General features: G+C 32.1%; 2 protein-coding genes and 1 long non-coding RNA gene across 4 annotated transcripts; 2 read left to right on the top strand and 1 right to left on the bottom strand.

Annotated features, from left to right (window-relative positions):
- Positions 1-10,697: 10,697 nt before the first annotated feature.
- On the top strand, positions 10,698-19,241 carry LOC100241011 (transcription factor VIP1). Of its 2 annotated transcripts, none has more exons than XM_010666713.3 (4): positions 10,698-11,514; positions 12,268-12,409; positions 18,247-18,331; positions 18,573-19,241. In XM_010666713.3, the coding sequence occupies exons 1-4, from the start codon at positions 10,712-10,714 to the stop codon at positions 18,818-18,820; spliced, it is 1,278 nt and encodes a 425-aa protein (XP_010665015.2). In that variant the 5' UTR covers positions 10,698-10,711; the 3' UTR covers positions 18,821-19,241. The 2 variants fall into 2 exon arrangements, with proteins under 2 accessions (XP_010665015.2, XP_059590407.1); XM_059734424.1 differs by having other exon boundaries at positions 12,277-12,409; positions 18,573-19,147.
- A 273-nt stretch (positions 19,242-19,514) lies between these two features.
- Positions 19,515-22,791, top strand: LOC109121393 (abscisic acid 8'-hydroxylase 3). Its single transcript, XM_019216725.2, has 9 exons — positions 19,515-20,351; positions 20,442-20,760; positions 20,847-20,999; positions 21,180-21,449; positions 21,531-21,617; positions 21,700-21,778; positions 21,854-21,960; positions 22,048-22,166; positions 22,458-22,791. Exons 1-9 carry the CDS (start codon positions 20,143-20,145, stop codon positions 22,546-22,548), a joined length of 1,434 nt encoding a protein of 477 aa, XP_019072270.1. The 5' UTR covers positions 19,515-20,142; the 3' UTR covers positions 22,549-22,791.
- Positions 21,327-21,994, bottom strand: LOC104882636 (uncharacterized). The gene is made up of 3 exons (XR_002028939.2): positions 21,886-21,994; positions 21,581-21,786; positions 21,327-21,429 (listed from the first exon to the last, which is right to left on the bottom strand). It is a non-coding gene; the product is annotated as an uncharacterized LOC104882636 (long non-coding RNA).
- Positions 22,792-27,004: the final 4,213 nt, after the last annotated feature.

Below are 27,004 nucleotides of genomic sequence, written 5' to 3'. Positions count from 1 at the left end.
AGTGCTTTTATTTTTTCATCTTTTGGCCGAAAGCAATTTTCTTTCAGATTTTAAATTATTTTTTTCTATTTTTTTATAATTTACTATAAATATTTTATTAAATAAAAAAAGTTGAAATATTTAACTTTTTTAAATGATAAAATATAACATATTGATTTTTTTTATTTTTTAATATTTAATAAAAATAAAATATTTAAAAAATAAACAACTTAATACTTCATACTATTAAACATTAAAATCCAATTTCAAATTAAGCAAAAAAAACCAAATAGCACTTACGAATGCATATGAATAGTAATAAGGAAATCAAGACAGTGAGATTTTTTTTATATATTAATTTATTCTTATTATATTTTAAAAATCAATTCAAATAAATTGATTAATGAGGATGAAATTGATTTGTCATTTTCATTCTCTATTTCAATATTTCATTTTCATTATTATTATTATTTGTGCACCTCCTCTTATGCTAAAACTAATAAGTGATAAAAAATAATAAGAAAAAAAAAGAAAAAAAATGTAAAAGGTGAGAGAAGAAGAGTGGAAACTCCAAAAAGCAAATAAAGTTATGGGTAAACCATGAAGATTGCATCGATATTATAATTTAGGAAGTTGTTTGATAAAACTTAATATGCATTACTTAACCTTTAAGTTGACTTTATGTTAAATGATATTTAAGTTATTACCTTAAAATTTATTACATAATTTTTACTTTAAGTATTAAGGTTGTTTGATAAAATTAATTTAAAAATTATTTTAATTCATCAAATTGATATATTTATCCTCATAAATTATAATTAAGGGAAATGATGTTGAGTAGCAATAAAAGTCGTCTAGTAACAAAAGAAACCATAGAGGTAATTAGGACAAATGAGGATAATAAAGTAAAATATAGATACGAGTTTAAGAATAAGTTAATTATTTTTATTTATTACTTAAAGTTGTTTTTAACTTTAAGTCATTTTATTAAGTTATTTTATCAAACATGCTTAATTTATTTAATGATTTAAATTAAATTATTAAATCACTTTAAATTATCAAGTTGGTTTACCAAATACCCACTTAGTCATCAAATTTTTGTTTGAAATAAAATCAATTTTATGTTATGCCCCGATATTAAATAAGTGTTTTTTTTTTAAAGATCTTTTATATAAATAAATAAATGAAAAAACTCTTTTAATATGTAGATAGATAAATTGGATACAATCAAATATATCAGATAAAAATTTAAATAAATGTATATGTACATGTCAAATTCAAGAATAATAAAAAAAAAAAAAATTAATGAACAACAATTAATCAGCCGTGGCCCCACTAAGCCTTAAAATTCCAATCTGGATTATCATTACCATTAAGATTAAATCCACCTTTTGGAAGGCCATGATAATGAAGTTGTTTGAATACCATTTGGCTGAATATGAAGTGAAAAGGTTTCGCTCAAGAAGGTGATTCAAAATTTACTAGTCTCGTACAAGTCGGCAATCAAAGGCTTCAAGAATAATCATGTGGGCATCTTCATGACATTCTACCCACAACCCCCAAAAAATTAAAATAATTTAAGAAATAAATAAATAAATGAGTGACTTATAAATCCAGTAATGATGGTTTTGTGTGTGTTTGTTGATATTACCAATCACATTGCCGTCGGCAACCAACACTTTACCTCAAATCTCAAAATTGCTGCTAGTGCGGATTATCCTAACATTCCTTTTGCTTGAACTTTAAGAAACACTTTCATATATAATTACAAAATTATTACTTACAATGTTTCAAATACACAGTGCTTTCCATAAAAAGTGCTTTGAACAAAAATGAGGTATTAGGTAAAATTTGGAAAACACTTTTAAAATTTTGAAAAATAATTTCAGTGGTTTTTAAAGAAATACTTGGAGTTAGAAAATGTTTCTAATCTTTCTATTCCTTGAAATATAAAAATTTTTAAGTATTAAAAAATTTTTAAAATGCTTTATAAAATTGTTACCAAATGTAGATGGTGTTTTTACTTGGAAGTGTTTTTAATTGAAATATTTTTTTAAGAGCCCGTTTGATAGTGATTTTAGGAACATTTTTAATATTTTTAATACTTAAATTTTTTATTATTAAAGTGTTAAAAATACTATAAACACTTTCTAGAATTACTCTCAAACACACTTAATGATTTTAAAAAACGTTTCTAACATTTTTAACATTTGAATTATATAAATTTTAAAGTGTTAAAAAGTTTGGAAATACTTCCTAAAATCATTGTCAAACAGACTCTAAGACTGCATTTGATAGCGATTCTAAGAAGTGTTCTAACCTTTATAACACTTGAAAATTTTTATCTTTCAAATATTAAAAAAATTAGAAACACTTCGAGTGTGTTTGACAGTGATTATAGAAAGTGTTTTTAGCATTTTTAATACTTAAAAAACTGAAAATTTTCAAGTATTATAAATGTTGGAAACACTTCTTATAATCATTACCTAACGCACTCTAAGAGCCCGTTTGATAGTAATTTTAAGAAGCGATTTTAATATTTTTAATACTAAAAAAGTTTCTAGCATTTTTAATACTTAAATAACAAAAAATTTCAAGTGTTAGAAAAATTAAAAACATTTCCTAAAATAACTACCAAACGGACTTTTATCAAGTGTTTCTCCATAAAACATTATAAGTAATCTTCTAATACTATAAAAGTCTGTTTAGTAGTGATTCTATGAAGTATTTTTAGCCTAAAAAAATCATGTGTTTGGAAAAATTTAGGAAATACTTCTAAAATTTTGAAAAATCATTTTTAATGTTGAAAAACCATTAATAATGTTCTTTGAAGCAACACTTTTCATTGGTGATTCTCCTAAAAACACTTTGTAAGAAAACACTTTAACTAAAAGCACTTCAATTAGAAACACTCCAAAATGCACTCTAAGTAATTTTTTCGATTTTTCAAAAGTGTTTCTTAAATTTTATCAAACACTTAGAGTGTGTTTGTTTTTTTAACTTTTTGTTTTTAAGTTTTAGGTAGTTTGTTTTCTACTTTTTCATGACTTTTTATAAACTTTTTGCTAAATAGAAAAAGTAACATATTAATTTTTCTTTACTTTTTAATGTTTAATAGAAATAAAATATTACAAAAACAAATAGTCTAATAATTAACACTATTAAGTATTAATCTATTTAGAATTAAATAAAAAAATAAACACCACCTAAATGTATTTTTTTTTTAAAATTAAATTATAAATACTTCTTAAAATCATTATCGAAAACACTTTTAATATGTGATTATCTTAAAAACACTTTCAAAGAAAACACTTAAAAATATTTTGCGTACAAACATTGCAAAATACACTCCAAACCCAGTTCAATTATCATTTTAATCCAAATACTTAAAATGTATTTAATGATGGTTATACAAAATATTTATGATTTTTTTAATATTTAAAAAATTTTATTTTTAAGTATTAAAAATATTAAAAACACAACTAAAAATCATGGTGAAAACTTTTAATAATGGTTGAATTGACTTTATCTATAAATTAAATGTAACAATACTTACAACTCATTTAATATATCATTTGACTTTTCCATTTAGTAGGAGAAAAAGCATATGTGTAAGTAATAGAAGTAGATGACTTTTCCATTCCCGTCTGTTAAAACACAACTAAATATGTTTTGTTATTCGATTGAATTTTATATTTAAAAAATTAGATTTTAAATTTATTTTGATTTTCTTAAAAAAATTATAATTAAATAAAAAGTATCACATTTGAAGAAAATATATGAATTTTAGATGGTGTTTATTTTTTTTATTCAACTTAAATTAATTTATTGATGTTAATCAATATGTTCAAATGAACTTATAATCAATAAATTCAATTTAGTTATATTAGTTGATATCAATATATTACTTTTAATTATTATTTAACTATAAAAATCATCTTATATTTTTCTAAAATTTGAATAAATTATATTAAATAATATGAAATTATATTTAGGGTTTCATGAATTTTATGCAAATATTACTTTTTGGATTCCCCATGCTTTAGAGTTAAGGACATTAAGGTCCTCGTTTAAAGTTAAAATTCTTGTACAGAAAATATAGATTATATGTGCTTAAATTTTATTTTCAAAAATTATAAATTTGAGCTTAAAAGATATAAGAATTTTTAGAGATTTCCATTAAAAATATAATAATTTTTAAAAACTATTTAAAACGATTAAGATATCAAAAACATTTTACGGTCTCAAATTTATAATTTTTTTAAAGTAATTTTAATAGTATAAGATAAATTTATATTCGTTTGTATAAAATATTTTATTTTTTTATATGCAAATTTTTGAAGAAAAAAACAAGGAGTATATCCAAAACGATGTATGAACGTGGTATGGATGCACTTGGTTTTTAAAAACAAAATAAAGATAATAACTTCTATATAAAATATAAAAACTCTTCATGACTTCTACTTTTTTTAAAAAAAAATAATGTTTAAAAATGGTTTAAAAATTAAGGTAATTTACTACTTCAAAAATAAAAAACTTCAAAAGTAATTTTAAAAAAAGATAAAGTAAATCCATATATATATTATGAAATTATTATTATTTATTTTTATAAAATAGAAAATAGGAAGTCAATTACTATGTTTCCATTGGACACATTTTTTGTTTTTTATTTTTAAAATAAAAAAAATAAAATTAATTTTTATATAAGATATAACAACTTTTACTATCTAAAATATTTTTAAAAACTATTTTTTACTTGAAAAAATAATGATTTTAAAATCTATTTAAAAAATATTAAAATATAAAAAGAATTTTACTATCTCAATTTGACTTAAAAAAAATTTTTTAAGTGATTTTAAAAATGTAAGGCAAACTTTTGGACCTATTTGTGAACTGTTTGTGAGAACATCACAAAAAAACATATAAAATTTTTTATTTTCTACTTTTTAAGAACAAAAAAAGGAATTTTTTTAGAAAATGTTTTTAAATTATTTTATATTATTTTTATTTATTTTCTAAAAATTATTTTTAAAAATAATTATATAAATATGTAAAATAATTAAAAATAATACAATAGATATAAAAATTATTTTTAAAATATATTTAAAACATGTTAAGAAAACATTTTAGTTTTCAAAAACAGTTCTTAAAAAATAATTACCAAATATGCCCTTTATTTTTTGTAAAAAATATTCTATTAGCATATAGAAGATTTTATTAAACATAATAAACAAAAAGTGTATTTTTCTATTTTTAAAAGCAAAATTAGAAATTAGAAAATACATCAAAACAAGCGTAGAAGCAAGACACCAAAATAATTTAATAATTTTTATTATTATTTATACCTATTGAAACGCTAATTCAATGACTTGAAAACGAATAAAAAAGGTTCATTGAACCTGAGCTTAAGCAAACATCAGCTTGGTGTTCGCTCTTAGGCCAAGTAGGTTGGCCTGTAGCCAGAAGCCCCATCACATTCATTTCACTAATCTAAATTATGATGGAAGATGATGATGATGAAATTAATATTTCATCCACCACCAGCAGGGTCAGCCTCATGGCCTCATGGCCTCATACAAGCGACACATGGACCCATTTCTTTATTTTTAATACTTCGAACTAATAAAGTTTAGTAAATAAAAAACAAGGAAAGAAGCAGTAAAGTGGTTTGACCTTTGTCCTTTACGGAATTTATTCTCCCTACCTAATCTGATCCCCTTTGAAAATGATGACCTTCTTATTTAAAACTGACATACGCCCAACCAAATACCTTTTCCTGTGCGCTTGCTTGTCTACTCAAAATTAGCAACCCTATTATTCATGCTTCTTTATTTCTTAATTTATATGACATCTCTTCCAAATATATATTCGATGATGAATGATATTTTTATAATTAAAAATTGTGTGCATTTATAGGAAAATTTTAAGATACCAAATTGATATGTATCAAATATTGAATCTTCACCATTGAAAAAATATGATGATATTTAGATTATTGGATGAAGGTATAAATATATAAGAAGTTATAGATAAATGTGATCACGTACAAATGAATGATATTATGGTTCAAAGTAATGAAAGCTAAAATATAATTTTATTGATGAAATCATGACCATAAAAATTCAATGTAGTCACAACACCCAAAATTCACTGGTAAAAAGGTTAACAATATACATTCATATATGTGTCTTGTTTACGTTTTAAGATTTATGGGAGCTAGTGAATAATGATCATAACAAAGTGGTTAATCCAAAAAAAAAATTATTGAAAGATTCTCAAAAAATTAGAAAGTACTTTGTAATATTCCAAATAGTAGATGAGCTTATATTTGAAAAAATCTCAAAGGTAAAAATAGCAAAAGAGGGGCGTTTACACTTTTAAGATTATTTTGATCAAGTGGAGACCATGGTAAATCAAATGTTGATTAAAAGTGAGAAGGTTGATAATATGATCAAAGAATAGTATAGAAAGTTGGACAGTCTTTAAATGCAAAGTAATAATATATTGTTACAGTTATTGAAGAATGAAATATGCGTTCACCCTCATGATTGAAGGTCCGATGAGCTCGTTATATTTACATGAACAACAGATGAATAGAAAGAAAGAAAGGAAAAAAAAAACAATCAAGTCTATTAATTCAAAGCAAGAAAAGCAAAAGTAGAGCATATATAGGAGGTTGTGATGACGAACAAAGTAGTAGAGGTTGTGGTCGAGGTAAAAGAGAGCACAACAACTCCACCAATAGAGCTTGAAATGATGATGAAAATTCTTATGGAGGAAGGGGCAACACTAATGGATTTAAAGACAAGTTATAATGTTTTAGATATAAAAAGCAAAGTATGTACGCTACAAGCCTGAATGTCAAATAAAATTCCAAAATGAACAAAGTAAAAAACTATACTAAAGTTAGATAGAATTTGGTACCTTGATATAAGGTGCAACAACTATATGTTTTCAGAATTAGATGAATAAGTCAATCGGGGATGTTTCAATCATGGACAAAGGTTACTAAAATACATTCTAAATATACCACTAATATTTTTATAATAGATGTATTTTTCGTTCGATCTTTGGAATTTATTAAGCATGAGACAATTGATATATTACTAATATCTGTAATGGAATTTGTACTCTTAGTAATAAAAATAAGAAGATAATTATAAAAGTGCATACGACAAAGAATAGAATATTTCTTATATTCTCAAAACAAAAGCTTTGTTGAGTTTGAAGGGGATAGTAAATAATAACTATTGGCTTCAACATTTTTGTTCTAGTCACCTTAATTTTCATGGGTTGAAGTTATTGGCAGAGAAGAATATGGTAATAAGATTACCAATGACTAATATTTCATATTAGGCCTATGAGTGATGTCTTTTAATCAAATAATATAAGATTTTTTTTCTAGTTGGAAAATCTATAATAGCTAGACAACCTTTGGAGTTGGTGCATACAAATATATGTGACTTTAGTAAAGTTAAATCTTTCTATTACAATAAATATATTTTACCATTATAGATAATTTTACAAGAAATTTTTGGCTTTATTTTTTTTTTTTTTAAAAATGAGGCTTTTAGCAAGCTTAATTAATTCAAAGTTCTTGTTAAAAAATAATTGTTGCATTAAAATATTGAAATATGATAGAGGAGGTATTTGATACATTTTAGCAAAAGGGTATAACCAAAAGGAAGAATGAAATAGTTGTGAAGATAACAAGAAGTATGTTGAAAGTCAAGTCATTTCTAAAAGTTTTTTTAGATAGAAACCATTACATATGGAGTATTCTTATTGAACAAATCTCCTACTTTAGAAGAACACTGAAGGAAGCTTGGAGCTGACATAAGTCAGATGTTTCTTTCTTAGGAGTTTTTTTTTTCTTTATTGTATTACATATTTTCATATACAAGAAAAGTGGAGAAAAAAAATTGATGATAAAAGTGAAAAGTATATTTTTGTTGGCAATAGTAATATAATTAATGGTTAATCCACAAACAAGGAATCTGATTGAAAGTGGAGATATTCAATTCTTAGAGAATGAAAGTTGGACATGGACTCGAAAAAAAAAGTAAAAAAAAAAAAAATGTTTTAATTAAAGAAGACTTTGCAAAAGCCAATAAGTGTTTGGAGACTTAGCAAAAGCCAATACATGGGAGCTAATCACTAACATTTGGAAAGAAGTCTATTAATGGTAATTGGGCTCATAAAACAAGGTATAAACCCCATCATAAAGTTGATTAGTTTAATGCAAGAATAATACCAATAGGCTACAAGCAAAAGTCTAAAGTATTGATTGCTTTAAAGTTTTCACACTTGTTACTAAACTATGCACCATTTGAATCATAATTTCATTTATAGCTCTATAAAGAAAAAATCATCAATTAGAAGTTAAGTTAGCTTTTCTTAACGACCAACTCGAAGAAGAAATTTTTGTTGAGCAACCACTAGGATATATTAAAGAATGATAAGAGAATCAAGTTTATAAACTCAAAAAGGGATTATATGACTTAAAACAAGCACCATGTGCTTGGTACATGTTGAATTCACTCGATTTATTGCAACATGACTTTTAAAAGTATCCTTCTAAGTACACACTTTACATCAAGTATAATTTCAATGGAAAAATAATCATTGTAAGTCTCCATATGGATGGTTTAATTTTTACAATAATCTATCAAAAATGTTTGAAGATTTCAATGAGTCTATGAAACAATAATTTAAAATGATAGATTTAGGATCAATATTCCATTTTCTTGGAATTGAGGTCTAACAAATAGCTGATCATATCTTTCTCATAAAGAGTGCCATAAAAATTTAAAAACAGTTTAGGATGGATTAATCAATAAGAGTTTGTATACATACTATAATATGATTAGAGATGGAAAATGACATTGGAGAATGTGTTAATCTCACATATTTCAAGAGCATAGTAAAAACCACTAGACTAGTTATTATTTATAAAGTGAAAATTATATATCGATATATGGAAAAGTCATATCAAATATACTTGATAGATGGTAAAACAAATTTTAAGGTGCATGAATGATACTCGTGATCATGAAATTTTCTACTTTTTCTTAAGTAACTTTAATTCAATTGGTTATATAAATGCTGGCTAGAGAGGTGATGTTGAGATGAGAAAGATTACTAGCATGTATGTTCTTAATCTTGAAACATGAGCATTCCTATAGTCTCCAAAGAAGCAACAAGTTGTAACATTATTGACCATAAAAGCTAAATACATGAACCAATATGTCAAACTGTTTGACTCACAAGATATTTAAGGAGTTGCACCATTAATAACATGATTCTACAAAGGTTTCATGTGATAATTAGTCTACCATTGAATTGACAAAAAAAAAATCAATATTTTATGGTAAAAGCAAATATATAAACATTAAATTTCATTATATTAGAGAAGCTCTAAGAAAATAGTAAAATCATGTTTGAGTTTTGAAAATTAGAAGATTAAGTTACGAATATTTCTATGAAGTCATAAAATGTGGTTGTGTTCTTGATGGAGGCGACTCGACATGGTTGAAAATATCAATCCAACTTAAAATCAAATGAGAAGAATTTTAAAATTTTGATAAATATTAAAAATTATTATTTATTTAAATTTTTTTTAACGTTATTTAGATACTTTTGTTTATTATGTTAATCAGATGGTAGATTGACAAAGGATATGATATGTTTCAACTAAAAATAAACACATAAGTATTAAATTTCATTATATTAAGGAAGTTGTGAAAGACAATATACTCAAGTTTGAGTTTTATAAAACATAAGATTAAACCATGAAAATTTTTACGAAGTCATATTGAAAGCACTGGAGGGAGGGAGCTCAACTTAAAAAGATATTTGAAAATATTAATCCAACTTTACATCAAATTAAAAGAATTTTAAGAATTTGAGAAACATTAAAAAAAAATTTATTTAGGTTTTTTATTTTTCTATTTAAGAGTCTTTGTTTAATTAAAGTTATAATTTAAATATTATTAGTTTTAATAAATATAAATTTATTATTATGCTAATTAGTAATTGGGAATAAAATAAAAGATTAAGGGTTAAGTACATTTTACCCCTTCGATCTTGGACGTGTTTTACAATTTGTCATTTTATATTTAAAACTCAATATTTTGCTTTTCAAATTTGTTAAAAACCAATACTTTACCCTCAATTATGAACTCTTTATAAAATTATAAAATATAATAACTATCAATTTTGATTTTTGATTTTACAGAAATGTTTATATAATTATTTATGATTTTTGCATGCAGTTATGAAGTGTGACAACTTCAAACTTGGATAATGGAGAAATATTTTAAACTTTATTTATTTATTTAACAAATTTTTCATTGACTTTTTAACAAATTTAAAAGGTAAAGTATTGTTCCGTAATAATTTAGGAGACAAAATGTTGAGTTTTGAACACGAATTTGTAAACATGCCAAGGGGCAAAGTGTTTTTAACCTAAACATTAATTTAATAAAAAAATATAGTTAATATTGCCACGATGTTATGTGTTGAGACCATTATTAGACAACATCATTTTGGTTTGTATATCATAGTTTCTTTTTTTATTTCATTATTTTTAAAATTATATATGCTTATGTAATAATTATGATTCTACTTGCAACTAGGAATCATTGCAAACATTATACAATGCAAGCCGACGACTTTACTCTCTTAAAGTTATTACAATGTAGAAAAATACAGATCTTTTCAAAGGAAGAAGATGGCTGACGTGAGACACGATAGATGGGGCCCACAGAAGGACACACGTCCGATGCCTATAAAACCGAAGTTCGAGAAAATGTACACGTTTCCCGGTCGTCTCAAGATTCTTTCACATACGCCCTCGCCGTTACGTTTACCACCAAAAAAAACAAAAGAAAGTCTCTCATCCTCCTCATCAACATTTCCACCTCCGGGGAGTTCGAATAACCCCCACATGGACCACCACTTCGCCGGAAAGCCCTTGACGGCCAGCCCATTCGGCAACCGGGCCGATATCGACCATATGCCTGACGCTCCATACCGAGGGGCCCACCACCGCCGGGCCCAGTCCGAGACTTTCTTCCGCTTCTCGGACGACATCCTTCTCGACGCCGATGCCGACGTTGATGTCGACTTCAACCTCGATATCATCTCCGACAACACCAACAGTGGAGCTGCCGGCGTCCCAATGGCTGTTGATTCTTCCAAATCAGAGGATTCCAACGGTGGGTACTCCGCTTCGGCCAAGGCCAAGTCGCTGGACCCTATCAACCACTTCCGGAGCTTGTCCGTGGACGCTGACTTTTTTGAGGGTCTGGGGTTCTCGCCGGCGGCTACGGCTGCGGCTGGGGAGAGCTCTGACGGCGGCGGGAAGGCGACTCAGGAGAAGAGGGTGCACCATCACCGGCATAGCAACTCGATGGATGGTTCTACGACGTCGTTTGAGGTTGAATCGTTGATAGGTTCGGATGGTGCGAAGAAGGCTATGGGACCTGATAGACTCGCAGAGCTTGCTTTGATCGATCCCAAGAGAGCTAAAAGGTACCTTTTACTTTTCAGCTTAGTTTGGCTGACCCTTTTGCCGAACTGGTTTCCTTTTTTCTTTATTAGTTATTGAATTTAGATCAATTAACTGTGAGATTATGAAAATTTTGAATCATGGGTTTTCGTATATTGGGGTGGGGAAGAGCTTGATATTCGGCTTTGCTTATTTATCCGTATTTCGTTGGTGGTGAACTTTTTTGTTGGAAAGCAAGATTGGGAAAGGAAATGTGTTCATGGTGGTGGATAAGTGAGCTACTTATGGAGATGCTAAGAATTTACAGAACATCAATTGAATGAAGCCGGAAGTCCAGTCTTACCTTCTGAAAATAGCATCCAAAAAATAAATAGGAATTTTACTTAGCCTCATGCTTAGCAGAGGGCCTATATTGCCGGGATGCAAGAAGTCCAGTAATTAGGAATTTATTTATTTATATATACATAATTTGGGTCCGGCATCTGCCTTTGCTAATAATACAAATGGAGCCTAATGCATTTAACCAAGTGATAAGAGAGGATTTTTTTTTTTTTTTTTTTTTTTTTTTTGGGGAAAAAAGATTGGTGGGTTTTTCCTGGATTCAGTTTAAACTTTTGTAGCGTTGCCTAATCTTTCAACTGTTTAGATAGTGGCTTATTGCTTTTGCTATGTCTTGGTTTTGGTTTTGGCTAAGAGGAGCATTTGATCTGAATTAAGTTATTCAGGGGTGATCATCTTGAGTTTGATCTGGACAACTAATGTTAATTCTAAGCTAGCTTGAGCAGGATTCTTGCAAATAGACAATCTGCTGCACGTTCAAAGGAGAGGAAAATACGCTATACTAATGAACTGGAGAGGAAGGTGCAGACACTTCAGACAGAAGCAACCACCCTCTCTGCACAGGTCACTATGCTACAGGTATGGGCTATACAGGAGGATTGTACATGACCTGAGCAAGACCTCAATCTTTTATATCCAATGAACACCTGAATTAATGTCAATGTGGATTTATTGTGCATATTGATAATGACTTCTGTGGATTGTGATGGTTAGATGAAGTGCTCATAAAGTTTTGACTAACTTTCCTTAAGCTAAGATATTTTTAACCTTTGCTTTCATTTTTCCCTAATCAGCATTTATTTACGCTAAATTCAGAGAATAAAGGGATCCCTAGTTAGCTTGACAAAGTTACAGACCCTTATATATCAAAGCCACTGTGGTTCCTCACCTATTCTGGAGGAGACTATTTAAAACACAGGAGTATGGATGGTCTTGTTGTCCTTTTTTCAATCTCAATTGTCCCATTTGTGAACTATTATGTTTTGCAGACATGGCCACAAAGTTCCATATGTTAGCAGTATCACTGATCTGATTACTTTGCACTTAGTATTTTTAACTGTATCTTCCATCTTATAGAGCCTTAGATATTATTTTTTTCCTTGCTGACTGGACCGGTTTGCATGTATGCAACTTAATTCTGAGCTTTGGGAGGAACTAGATTTTGTTGCTTAGTTTTAGGAAGTAAATAAATAAAGAAATTTGGGACAATTCATAACCAGTTTGAAGCAATTGTGTTGTGATCAACTTTAAATTTTCGATTCTCCATGCGAAAAAAAAAAAATTAGAAAACCTGAATTTTAATGCATCTATGTTTTTATATAATTCTTTTTTAAGCTAGTATTAAATTGATCTTATCTTTATGCATACTGTTGGATGACAATGCTACTTTGTCTGTTTGGTGTACTCATCTCTGGCTACTCCTTGCATTTGACATCTGTAGTATACTTTGCAGGAGGTCTTGGTCTAGCTCAAATTTGAAATTCTAGACGTCAGTTTATGTTATGTGATATGATAAACACTAATTATAAGAAGGGTAAAAGTTTGGAACATCTCATATGAGGTTTTTTTCCCCTAGACATATCACTTGTCTACCTTGGTTTGTGTAGCATTAGAAATTTTTTGCAATATAATTTCCGCCAAGCATACAAAAACTTGTCCACTGAGTTTGGTTTATTATAAATTTGTTAACTTTAAGCAGTTGGTTTTTTAAGTTTTTGTTTGATATCAACATGTAAAGATAACAGTCTTTTCAATCTGTTGAAGTGCTCAGTGTCTTATGAAGGCTATTTATGCTATAATATGACTTTGGCCAGTATCTTATGAAGGTTATTTATATACATTTGTTCTTCTACATGAGGGGAAAAGGGGAGGTTACAATCGTTTCCAGAATATTAAGTGAGGTTAATAATATTTTTAGAAAAATTGGGGAATATTCCTGATATTTGACTTGATAATCATTAGGGTGCTACTATCACTAAAAGTCGTTAACATTAACTATCAGCATCTTTCGTTGCTATGATTCATTCTTTGAACCTTGGGAATTGAATGGCATTCAACTATGCGATTGTTGTGTGGACTGGAAAATTACTCAAGATGCCTTTTGGGAGGAGCAAGAGGTTTGGTGAGTATCGATCAACAGTAAGACATTACCTGAGGTATGGTGCTTGACAGATTTAGTATCAATATGTCAGTTAGGCCTGTGGATTGACAAGGTGTCTTGTCACTGAGCATGTGAACAGGCAAACATCATCCATTCAAGTTTGGCCTATGTTTGAGGTACATGGCTTGTTTTCATTGTTCAGGTCTACAACCAAAAAACTGCTCCACACTTCCTGTCTGTTGGAAACTATGTTCCAGATATGAAATCCTAAATCATTATTACCTATGCCATCCACATATTCTGCAATCTCCATGTCCATGTTTTATCATATTTAACTCCTATTAACTTTCACCTCTTGACTAGTAAATATAATGATAGAATCCCTATAAATATGTTATACCATCTCAATCAACACAACCTTGTACTCTAGTTGTTTACCTCATGCATCAATTTGAAGTAGCATTTGAATGATTGGGAGCTTGAGGCATTTCCATCAATGTTGCAAGAAAGGTTTGTGAGGAGGGAGTTCTTTTTCCCTATAAAAAAAAGGTCCATGAGGAGGAAGAGAATGATAGAGTGGTTTGGATGGACTCAAAGAAGGGGTTCTTCTCGGTCAAATATTTATATTCCATCTTGGAGTTGGGTGTATAATTTTGTTTCCACTTGGTATTATTTGGAATTCTTGGGTCCCACCCAAAATGAGTATTTTTTGGCTTAGTAAGGTAACTAGCAAAAGGTGTTGACCTTGGATCCTCTTTAAGAGAGAGTGGTTGTTTGCAAACATGTCTTCTTTGCAAAAATGAAGGAAAATCAATTGATCACATCCTTTTACATTGTGCCAAAGTAAGGGAATTATCAAAGTTGTTGTTCTCACTTTTGGCATTGTATTGGTCCTTCCTTTTATGGTTAGGAAGAGTCTTCAAGTTGGTATGGTTCTTTTGAGGGAAGAAACCGCGAGAAGGTTTGGAGAGTCGCTTCTCTATGTATTTTTTTGGGGCAATTTGGAAGGAAAGTGAGGAGCAACTGATTCAATTGCTAAACTGCTCTTCCTTAGAAGTCTAGTGTCCTAGATTAGCTTGTATTTAGAAAAAGGCCCAATGCCTCCAATTAATTTTGTAGATTGACTTGGATTTGACTGAGGGAGGAAATAGTTCTGTGTTCTCTTGCTGTTTGGAAAATCTTTTTGATACTCATTATATGCATCTTGTGTACCTTGGTGTATAGTCCCCTTATTGAATTTTACAATATATTCTTTTTTTCTTGTAAAAAAAAAAAAAAAAAAAAACCAATTTGAAGTAGCGTTATTTTTTGTAACTGAAGCTGAAAGTTTTTTTGTTTAATTTTTTTCCTTACATTCCTTACATTTCATGTTATACTTGATATACTCTTGAATTTCAACCTTTTCAAGGCTCCATTTCATATTGAAAGGGATCTGGGATCATTATGTTGGGATTTTTCTCATCTTTTTCTTTATGGCATCTTTGAGATTGTTTGTTGGATTATAGATGATTCTTTCCAACATTTACTTAAAAGAAGAGTTGTTGAACATAGTTCACTATTACTGTTAGAGTAAATATTATCTCTGGGATTGGGTTCTTTCGTACTCCTACTATGGAGTGGAGATGAATATCCATCAGCTTGAATTATCATATAACCTTTTCCAAATGGGCTTCAACTCCAACTATTCAAAAATATAAGCAACATAAGCAAGTTTCTACTGGACAGAAATTCTGGGCATATTTCAAATAATAAAGGGATCTATTAAAAACCTCTAGTAAGCTGTCACGGTTGTTGCAATGCAGTCATAACCCTGACAATAGGATCTCTAAGAAATTTAGGCCCTTGAAATCTGAGGAGAGTAGTTCTATACTTCAATGCATTGATATGATTAGCAATATATATGATAAATTTATTTTATTTTCTTGAACTTCTTCATTAGCACACAAGAATCATAGGAATGGTAGATGTATAGCACCAAGTTCAGGCAGTCTTAATAGTAACTTCCCTTTTTGTTTGTTTTCAGTTTTTGGTTTTTTTTTTCCCAGTACAATGCATCCATTCTAGTGTTGTGAGGAGCCATTACATTCATATGGCACCAATTGCTCTTAGTTATGATTTTGGGAGGACTATTAGGTGCTTGTGGAATTTGATTTGTGCCCAGGGTCAACTTTTATCAATGTATTATATATTATTTTTACAAATTATAAAAGCACTGTGATTCTTGTATTAGTTAACATTTATTTTTGAAACTAGTGTTTACTGAGAAGGGAGTCAATCTTTAGTTTACGAACTGCAGTTAAGATTTAGTTTTACAGTACTAGGAATCTACTTTTGAGTAATGCCCAGTTCTTCTTGAGGTTAAACAGCATGCTCACTGATCATGAATGCAAAAGCAATGTAAAGTTGGTAATACTTCATTGTCATATTTGTTCTACTTCTACTATACAATACTAAGGTCTGCTTTTGCAGTAGTGCCCACCATCTTTGCCTTTAACACACAACAATACTGACCTTATGCTATCCTTGGTTCTGATGATGGAAAGATATATGGTGGGTCTATCACAATCTAATGACTGGTTTTGGATGAGGCAGTATGATTATCAGAGCATATATAGGTTTCTGAAGAGCTACCAGGTAGCTATTAACTCTTTTTGCATCAACTTCAAACCAATCACTGATACCTTCAATGCTTAGAAATATCATTGAATCAAGTATTAGCGATTAACTATTTCCTATTAACTTAACTAATTGGAAATTCCCCAGTCTTTCAAGTCCCATCCCATATCTATAGCTTGTAGACATGATTGAGGATTACATCCTACTGCTGTTGTCCATCAGAAGAAGAGTATTGCACTGGGTAAACCCAAGGATGGATAGGATTTTAGACACTCTTAGATAGTTGATTCTGTTGTTTTTGATTCTGAGGTTTAGGTAGAAAAGAGTCTGTTGTCTGGTGGTTCTGACCCTTCCATAAATTTTCTCATAACTATTCCACTTCAGGAATGATGGATACTTACTCCAAAGTAAAAGTTAAACCCAACTTCATGTCTCGATGGTTTAGTTGTATACTCCTATATGTCATACAAAAAGTCTTGTAATATTATCGTTATTTAAGCATGTTGGAAAATTATGGAACCCAGCAAGGTTATGAAAATTGTAAACTCCAACTGTGGCCTTCCCAAAGTTACTTTCAAATTTTAAATAGATTTTAAGATTTAGTTCTTCCAGTTTTGAGCTGCAGCCTACAATTCTTGAAAAACTTACCTATAATAACTGATTATGTATAAGATCCTTGATTATACAGTGTTTGTAAGCACCACTTTGGAGACTGTTGGGTGTGCCCACATTTAATGATTAAATGTGCAAAATATACCAGTTGGCTGTCTTTTTTACATTCTTAATTGCTAAATAATTTATTTTGCAATAATGCACAAGTATATGTGATATTGTTTATATCATGGAAAATGTGCTTAAAAAAATAATATATCGAAGTGATTTTTCCTCTTGCATCCAACAACAATGCCAAAACTGTTTAATCCTTTAATAAAAAAATAAACAAGTTCTAGATGTATGATATTGTTCCTGGCACCTACTTGCTCTGAGTGGAGATTATTGTATCTTTCCCTTTTCTTTCATTTTAAAGCATAAGTATGATCTAAGAGGCTTCTTTGGTTAGTTACTGATTTATATTTAACCCTGAAAGAAGCTTAAGACATCCCTCAAGTAACTCCAAAAGTTGAAAAAAAAAAAAAAAAGAGAGATCTTGTTTTGTTAGTGGGAGAATTCTGACTAAAATGCAAAATGGCTGACAGAAACTGCCAAATTACGAGCTGAAACAAATTTGGTGTGGTAATTGACATGGTGCCACATCAGCATAATGTGAATTTGTGGACTGTTGTGTGCTAATGTGATAATCGGCAGTATGATGCTATTATGGAAAAAGTTTGTTTATATTTAATCCTTGCTGTAAAGCTGCAGTTTCATCATAGTTCTCTGTTATTGAGTTATTCTTGTTTGACCTACTTGCATTTTCTTGGTTCACACATCAAAGATACCTGTATGTAATTTCATTTTCTTCCAAAGTTTGCGCGCTGAACATATACTTCACTATACAACCTATGTTTATAAATAGAATCATTATTAGTTACCACCCTTGGGCTGTCTCACCTCTAGTAGAATATTGCTTCATGTTGCACTTTTTGGATGTTATTCTGGATTGACTTTACTCACCAAAAACACAATAGGATAATGAGACGAAAAGAAAGGAGACAAGAAAGGATGGCAACACTCATTTCTATTGTTTCATGTGATGCAGAGAGATACCACTGGACTGACTGCCGAGAATAAGGAACTCAAACTACGGTTGCAGGCCATGGAGCAACAGGCATCTCTTAGAGAAGGTATGCATGTTTTCTGGAACGTTCATACTCTTATAAAAGTATTTAGAACCACATGGAATTGAGTTGTTTCTATTTTTGCTCCTGTTCATCATTTGGGATGAATTAATAAAATCGTTGGACTGAGAATGTGAATCATCAGCAGAAAATGGAAGAGTAGCATTTCTTGACCTTTGTAAAATGATTATAAGGAAGTAAATCCGTCTACATGATGGTTCATGGTCTATTTCTCTATGGCCTACAGCTCTAAATGAAGCATTGAGAGAAGAAGTACAGAGGCTTAAGATCGCAACTGGACAAATCCCAGCTGTCAATGGAAACAGTTTTAACAGAGGGCTGCCTCCACAGTTTTCCTCCCATCCTCAGGCTTTACATCATTTTGGTGCCCAGCAGCAGCAGCAGCAGCTTCACATGCCTCAATCATCTACCAACAACCAATCTCTAAATGGGCAGCCCCAGCCTAGCTTCTTGGACTTCAATCAGAGGGTTTGATGACTAGCCAGAAAACCTAATTGGCAGGAAGGCAGAATTTGAGAATTAGAAGGTAATACATCCTTGGGTAGGATCTTGTACATGTAAATATGTATGTGTGCAGGTAAAGGTTGTGAAGAGTGTTTCTCAGATCAGTCCCTTGTATCAGTTACACTGTTGGCTATGTTACCTTTAGGTTAGAATTCATGCAGTAGTTCAGTGAGATCCTAGTGGAGCATTTAATGGATGGATGAATAAACATTCATAATCTGTCTTTTTTCCTTCTGAGAATGATTAGTTGATATAGTTAGAGTTAATCAAAATGGATCATATATTGGTGTTAGAAAATCTGTTTCTCCCCTTTTTAGTTCCTGTAGTTAGGGTTGGAATATGTTTGAAATACAGGTAAACACAATACTTAAGGACTGCTCTGTTCCAGAAATGCCTTCTTGTTTTCCTTTGCTTGTGTTTATATGGCCGTTTTATCATGTATGTGAGGAAAAGAGATGAGAACCATAATACCAAGCAGGAGTCTGCACCTCCATGCTCAGAAATGAGAAGCAGAATAGTACCAAGTTCAAGTCTGCACAATCAATGGCGGTCGTTTTATGCATTTTCTATTTACATGAATGGAGATTGTTTTATGCCTTTTCCTATTTTGTATGCTGTGGGGAACAAGAAAATTCTGAGTGGGAATTCTGAATTATTTCTCTTGTACCAAACAACTTGCAACAGACCCATGGCTTCAGGACAGGATTTGGATGCTAGCTAATGGACTTGTTAAGATGTTTGTCCCTCTTCTTTAAGAAATCAGAACCTGGCATTTAAAGGTTATCTTCAAACCATTACTACAAAACAAATGTGATTTTTGCTTTTTCATCCTTCATATTGAAGGGCCTGCCGAATGATGGCAAAGAACCTGCGTCAAATACAAAACTTTTTGTTAGATCACCATTTTATGACCTGTCTTTTATGTTAGTTTTCAATGGAGTCAAGTAATCAGCACCAAGAACAGAGGCATCGTGTCTTCAATGGGGTTTTCCATAATAATTTGAGACGTAAAAAACAAGAAGGAACATTTAAACCCAAGTGCATATGGAACTCTGAAGATAACGGTATCGTTTATAACTAAGTTGGCTCACATGAATAGGTGTGAAACGATGGTACAAGAGTCCTTCTTGCTTGGACTTTTCTGCCAACATTAATGTTAAGCCAATATTAATGTCAACAAGAAAGACAAACGGAACGTATCGGAGAAATCGGAGCTGATCATATCTGGCAAGTAAAAACAAAGTAGTTTTGATCACCTTTATATGTGCCATTAGTAGCTCTAGAGATTGGCAATGGAGCTAAGCATGTTGATGATCTTGGCGTTGGCGTCGGTGTTCCTGCTCTCGTGTTTTCTCTTGCTGCATTCATGGGCTTCACCAAAAGCAATGGAGACCATCCCTGGCACCTTGGGTTGGCCTATTGTAGGGGAAAGCTTCTCATTCATCTCTGAATTTTCGAGTCCACTGGGTATTTACAACTTTATGAAGACAAGGCAGGAAAGGTGATTGATTAACCAAGTTCATAGATTCTTCCGAACTGCCTAAAAGTTGTTTGTTTTGATTTCTTTAGTTTTATGGGCTCTCTTTCATAGGTATGGAAAGGTGTTTAAATCTTTGGTGTTGGGGAGATTCACTGTCTTTATGACCGGGAGGGAAGCAAGCAAGATATTGTTGACAGGAAAAGATGGGATGGTGAGCTTGAACCTCTTCTATACTGGGAAGCAGGTGCTAGGCCCCACTAGCTTACTCCAAACCACTGGTGAAGCACACAAGCGCCTTAGGCATCTAATCGCTGAGCCTCTATCACTTGATGGCCTAAAAAAGCATTTCCAGTTCATCAACACTCTGGCAATTGAAACATTGGATCAGTGGGCTGGAAGAAAAGTGTTGGTTCTTGAAGAGGCTTCTACAGTTGAGTGTATATTATTGAGGAATGAAATCAGGAATTTTGAAGAAATTATGTTGTTTACTCACAGAATTGAATCTGGATTTTGCAGTTCACTCTCAAGGTGATAGGAAACATGATAATGAGCCTGGAGCCCACTGGTGAGGAACAAGAAAAATTTCGGGCTAATTTCAAAATCATCTCCTCCTCATTTGCATCCTTGCCATTCAAAATTCCAGGAACAGCTTTTCATCGCGGTATGAAGGTAACAGTTCTCACTAATTCAATTCAGTAATGTAATGATATATAATTCAGAAACGTATTCTTGTCTGCCATCAACAAAGTTTGGTACATACCTGTTATCATTCAATGGAAATTCTGCTTCTTAAAAGCTGAAGAAATGCAAACTTTGAAAGCCCTTTGACACAGCATCTCATCTGATCAGGCTCGTGATAGGATGTATGTCATGTTAGACTCGATAATTCAGAGAAGGAGAAATGGCAAAGAATACCGACAAGATTTCTTGGAATCTCTAATAAAGAAGCATAGCAAAGAAGGCGGGGACAAAGAAGATGACGATAACAAACTCACAGATAATCAATTGAAGGACAATATATTGACTCTGCTAGTTGCAGGCCATGATACCACAACTGCTGCACTCACATGGCTCATCAAATTCCTTGAAGAAAATCCACCTGTTTTGGAACATCTTAGAGTAAGACTATTTTGATACTAAAACAGTAGCTTTCAAATTCTTATATAGAAGACTGAACTGGGAGTGATGGTGGATTTGCAGGAGGAACATAAGGAAATTCAAGCTAATGGGAATGGTGGAACAAATCTCACCTGGACTGAAGTCAGTCACATGCCTTACACAAACAAAGTAAGGAGCAGTAGCATATTGATTATTACTTTTTCCATTAAGCCAGCCTGTCCTGGTTTCTTTAATCTGTTGCGACTTTCAGGTGATTAATGAAACACTCCGGAGAGCCACAATTCTGCCTTGGTTTTCAAGAAAAGCTGCTCAGGACTTCAAGATTGATGGTATGAACCTGCAAGTCAGCCATGATATTTAGTGCTCAATTTCTGTTCTTCACTTTCCTTTTTAATAAATATCAGGATACCAAATCAAGAAAGGATGGTCTGTTAACTTGGATGTTGTTTCTATTCACCATGATCCGGAAGTTTTCCCAGATCCTCAGAAGTTCAATCCCTCCAGATTTGATGTAAGCTCCTTCCATTCCATTAATTAGCATCCTGTTTAATTTTTTTCCAACCATGCAGTGGTAAATAATGCCTTGAATCAACTGCAGGCAATCCTGAGGCCTTTCAGCTTCCTTGGATTTGGTAGTGGACCTCGTATGTGTCCTGGAATCAACCTGGCCAGACTGGAAATCTCCATTTTCATTCACCACCTGGTCTGCAGATACAAGTAAGATGAACAACTTTTTAGAAAAAAAAAAAAAAAGTGCATAATGCATTTTTCCTTTAGGAAATATATCAGGACATTTAAATGCCACCAGTACTGTAGCGATTCTATGACTAAAGCAAAACCATCTCACCTAAAAATTTTGTCTACAAATTTCTCCAAATTCTTTCTTACAGTTTGTAATAATTGAGATGGATCAATTTCCAGCATATAATATATCTCCGGAGTATATGGCTTAGTTGGTCTTTTTCCAGTCGTGATTTTAAATGATCTACTACATGACCTCTTCCACAGGTGGAGACCTCTTGAGAAGGATGACTCTGTCCAGGCAACGCTTGTCCGAATGCCAAAGAATAAGTACCCAATTTTGGTTGACCCACTGTAAAAAAAATCGTCTTGCAGGGCTCTTAAAGCATTATTAATGTTCAGTTGTTGGCATTCCAGATTCCAATCCTTGAAGACTTAGTCTTTGTTGAAGATTAGCTCAAGTTTGTTATGACTTTGTTTGTTTTAAATTTCAAAAACAGCTGTAACAGCCTAAATAAATATGCAGGAAAGATAATTTGTTATTTTTCTTGTATAAATATCTCATCTCAAATGGAATAAAATCATCAGCTTCTCTCTATCATATCTGTAGCCTTTTCTTCATTAACTTGCAGCTTTATACCTGTAATTTCTTGAACAAGTGGTATTAGAGCCACAGTTGGTCTTACAGGACCTGTGTTTTGAGAGAAAACCAAGAAAGTTCACTTCATAACCCATTTGAAACCACACTAGAAAATGGCAACCAGCAGCATCTCTTTGTTAGCTCCTCAAATCTTTGTGGGAGAAAACTATCAAATTTGGTCCGTAAAGATGCAAACGTACCTGGAAGCATTTGATCTTTGGGAAGTTGTAGCTGAAGACGAACCAATAGCTCCACTTCCGGCGAATCCTACCTTAGCACAAATCAGAGCTCATACTGACGAAAAGACCAAAAGTTTAAAGCTAAGACTTTAATCCAAAATTCAGTTGTTGACTCAGTATTTCATAGAATTATGAATTGCAGGACAACCAAAGAAGCCTGGGACAAGCTTAAATTGAAGTATCAAGGAAGTGATAGAACCAAACAAATGCAAGTGCTGAATTTGAAAAGGGACTTCGAGTTTCTAACCATGCAAGAAGATGAAACTATCACCAAGTATTCTGAAAAAATTGCTTTGATTGTTAACAAAATCAGGTCGCTTGGTGAAGAATTTCCTGATGCAAATATCGTGGAGAAGGTTCTTGTGACACTTCCTGAGAGGTTTGAGTCCAAGATTTCATCTCTTGAAGAATCTAGGGACCTTTCACAAATTTCACTTGCTAAACTAATGAACGTACTCCAAGCATAAGAGCAAAGAAGAGATTTGAGGCAAGAGAACGTCACAGAAGGTGCTTTTCAAATGCAGACCCTACAATCTAATAAAGACAAAAACCAGTTCAGCAAGAAGAAAAGTAAAAACAGAGAGAAGAGCAGCAAAGAAGGGGCCCAACAGAAGAAATATTCAACCTGCTCACATTGCAAGAAGACTACGCATCTAGAGAAATATTGTTGGTGGAGGCCAGATGCAATATGCGGCAATTGCAAACAGCTTGGGCATGTTACCAAAGTCTGGAAATATAAAAATAAAGGTCCTCAATTTCAGCAAGCACAAGTTGCTGATGCAGATTCACAGGAGGAGAAACTCTTTGTAGTATCATGTTTCTCAAGTCAAGACTCTTATAATGCTTGGCTCATTGATAGTGGATGCACACACCACGTGTCACAATATTCAAGGATCTTGACAAAACCTACAACTCTATGGTGAAAGTTGGGAATGGTGGATACGTGGATGTCAAGGGAAGGGGCACAGTTGCTATCAAAACAAATTCAGGTATCAAGCTCATCTCTGATGTGTTATTTGTACCTGATATTAGTCAAAATCTATTGAGTGTAGGTCAAATGCTTGAAAAGCAATATTCCCTGCAATTCAAAGACAACCAATGCATCATCTTTGATCCATATGGAGAGAAATTGCTTTGTTTGAAGATGAAAAGCAAGAGCTTTGCCATCAATTGGGAGAATGCTGCTGAATATGCATATGCTGGAGTTACTCAAAGTGTTTCAGACCTATGGCATAAACGGTTTGGACACTATAACCAAAGAAGCTTAGTAGAGCTAAAAAAACTTGAGTTGGTGGAAGACATGCCAAACGTATCTAATGAAGCTCAAATATGTGAGATTTGTCAACAAGGCAAACAATCAAGGTTGCCATTCAAAAATAATCAAGCATGGAGAGCCACTGAAAAGCTTCAACTCATACACACCGATGTTTGTGGTCCCATGAAAACAACTTCTTTGAGTGGTAACAAATACTTCATTCTCTTTATAGATGACTATACCAGAATGTGTTGGGTATATTTTATTAAATTAAAGAATGAAGTTTTCTCTGTTTTCAAACAATTCAAAGCCCTTGTAGAAAATCAAAGCAACTTGAGCATTAAAATCTTAAGGTCCGACAATGGTACGGAATATACCTCCAGTCAGTTTGTTGAGTTTTGTAGCACTGCAGGCATCAAACGTCAGCTAACAACTCCATACACTCCACAGCAAAATGGTGTCTCGGAGAGGAAGAATCAAACTGTAAAGCAGATGGCCAGGTGTCTTCTATTTGAGAAAAAAATGCCAAGTAATTTTTGGGCAGAGGCAGTTAACACCTTTGCATATTTGCTGAACAGATTGCCTACAAAATCCTTGAAGAACAAAACACCACATGAAGCATGGTATGGTGTCAAGCCCTTTGTTAATCATCTTAAAATATTTGGAAGCATATGCTATTATCATGTACCAAAACCTAAAAGAAGCAAGCTGGATGGCAGAGCTCAGAAGGGCATTCTCATTGGCTATGGGACATCAACTAAGGGCTATAGAATATTCTGTTTGCAAATTAACAAAGTTGTCTTGACCAGGAATGTAAAAGTTGATGAAATGACAACTTGGGATTGGAAAAATAAAAAAGATGCGCAATCTGATGCCGACTTCGATAATCATGAAGATTTTCAAACTTCTAAATTTGTAGATGATTTTCCAGTGAGGGGCACAAGAAGTTTGGAGGACATCTATCAAAGGTGCAGTTTATCAATAACTGAACCAAAAAGTTATGTAGAAGCCAAAGATTCTGAAGCATGGAGGAGAGCAATGCAAGAAGAATTGAAGATGATTAACAAGAATGAAACCTAGCAGCTTGTGGAGAGACCCAAAAATCACAAGGTGTTCGAAGTGAAATGGGTTTTCAAAACAAAACTCAATTCTGATGGTTCGATATGCAAGCACAAAGCTAGGCTAGTGGTGAAGGGATATGCTCAACAGTATGGTGTTGATTATCAGGAGACTTTTGCTCCTGTGGCAAGGTATGACACTATCAGGCTACTTTTTGTACTTTCTGCTCAAAATTCTTGGCATATTCATCAGTTAGATGTTAAATCTGCCTTCTTAAATGGATTTGTTGATGAAGAGATATATGTAGAGCAACCAGATGGGGTTGTGGCTCCAGGCAAAAAGGACTATGTGTACCTTCTAAGGAAGGCATTGTATGGCTTGAAACAAGCCCCAATACATTGTATGACTAAACTTGGTTTTGTTAGAAGTCAAAGTGAAGCAACCTTATATGTAAAAACTGATGATGTCCAGCTTTTAATAATCTCTCTTTATGTAGACGACATGCTTGTAACAGGAAATCATCCCAAGTTAATTCAAAGCTTCAAGGATGAGATGAATAGAGTCTTTGAAATGACCGATCTTGGAGTCATGAAGTACTTTTTGGGAATGGAAGTGATGCAATCATGTTCAAGAATTTTCATATGCCAACAGAAGTATGCTATGGATATGCTGAAAAAATTTAAAATGCAAGATTGCAAGCTTGTGTCTACTCCTATGACAACCAGCGAGAAGTTAAGCAAGGATGACGGCTCTGAGAAAATAAATGAAGGCTTATATAGAAGCTTAATTGGTAGCCTTTTATACCTAACAACTAGCAGACCTGACATACTGTTTGTTGTTAGTGTGCTTTCTAGGTTCATGCACTCACCAAGTGAGAAACATTTTTCGGCAGTTAAAAGAGTATTAAGGTACATCAAGGGAACAATTGATCTTGGAGTTCAATTTTCAAAATCTGTAGAAGGTGATTTGAAGCTGCTAGGCTACTCCGACAGCGACTAGGGAGGTTGTGTTGATGATTCAAGAAGTACTTCAGGGTACTTATTCTCCTTAGGCTCAGGTTTTTTCACTTGGAGCTCAAAGAAACAAGAAACCACAGGCCAATTAACAGCAGAGGCAGAATACATTGCTGTTGCATCTGCTGTAAATCAAGCTTTATGGTTAAGAAAAATACTGAAAGACTTGGGGCAAGAGCAAGTTGAAGCAACCAACATTATGTGTAACAACATTTCTGCAGTATCAATTTCGAAAAATCTTGTGTTTCATGGTCGAACAAAGCATATTAAGATCAAGTATCATTTTATTAGAGAAGTTCAACAATCCAATGAAGTGTTACTTGTTCATTGTTCCTCTGAAAATCAACTTGCAGATATATTCACAAAGCCTTTACCAATGGAAAGGTTTGAAGCTCTTAAGCAGAAGATAGGTGTTTGTCATCCGGATGCCAAGGAGGAGTGTTCAGTTGTAGGCATTCCAAATTCCAATCCTTGAAGACTTAGTCTTTGCTGAAGATTAGCTCAAGTTTGTTATGGCTTTGTTTGTTTTAAATTTCAAAAACAGGTGTAACAGCCTAAATAAATATGCAGGAAAGATAGGAAGAATTTGCTATTTTTCTTGTATAAAT

This window comes from Vitis vinifera, chromosome 18 (assembly GCF_030704535.1).
Source record: "Vitis vinifera cultivar Pinot Noir 40024 chromosome 18, ASM3070453v1".
Taxonomy (NCBI): domain Eukaryota; kingdom Viridiplantae; phylum Streptophyta; class Magnoliopsida; order Vitales; family Vitaceae; genus Vitis; species Vitis vinifera.
This window is presented reverse-complemented; position numbering and strand designations above follow the sequence as displayed.

Coding starts and splice junctions, on each gene's coding strand:
- LOC109121393 (XM_019216725.2), top strand. CDS start 20,143: ATGGAGCTAAGCATGTTGATGATCTTGGCGTTGGCGTCGGTGTTCCTG. Junction 21,450..21,530: donor CTGTTTTGGAACATCTTAGA/GTAAGACTATTT, acceptor GTGGATTTGCAG/GAGGAACATAAGGAAATTCA. Junction 21,618..21,699: donor ACATGCCTTACACAAACAAA/GTAAGGAGCAGT, acceptor TGCGACTTTCAG/GTGATTAATGAAACACTCCG.
- LOC100241011 (XM_010666713.3), top strand. CDS start 10,712: ATGGCTGACGTGAGACACGATAGATGGGGCCCACAGAAGGACACACGT. Junction 11,515..12,267: donor GATCCCAAGAGAGCTAAAAG/GTACCTTTTACT, acceptor ATTCTAAGCTAG/CTTGAGCAGGATTCTTGCAA. Junction 18,332..18,572: donor ACAGGCATCTCTTAGAGAAG/GTATGCATGTTT, acceptor TATGGCCTACAG/CTCTAAATGAAGCATTGAGA.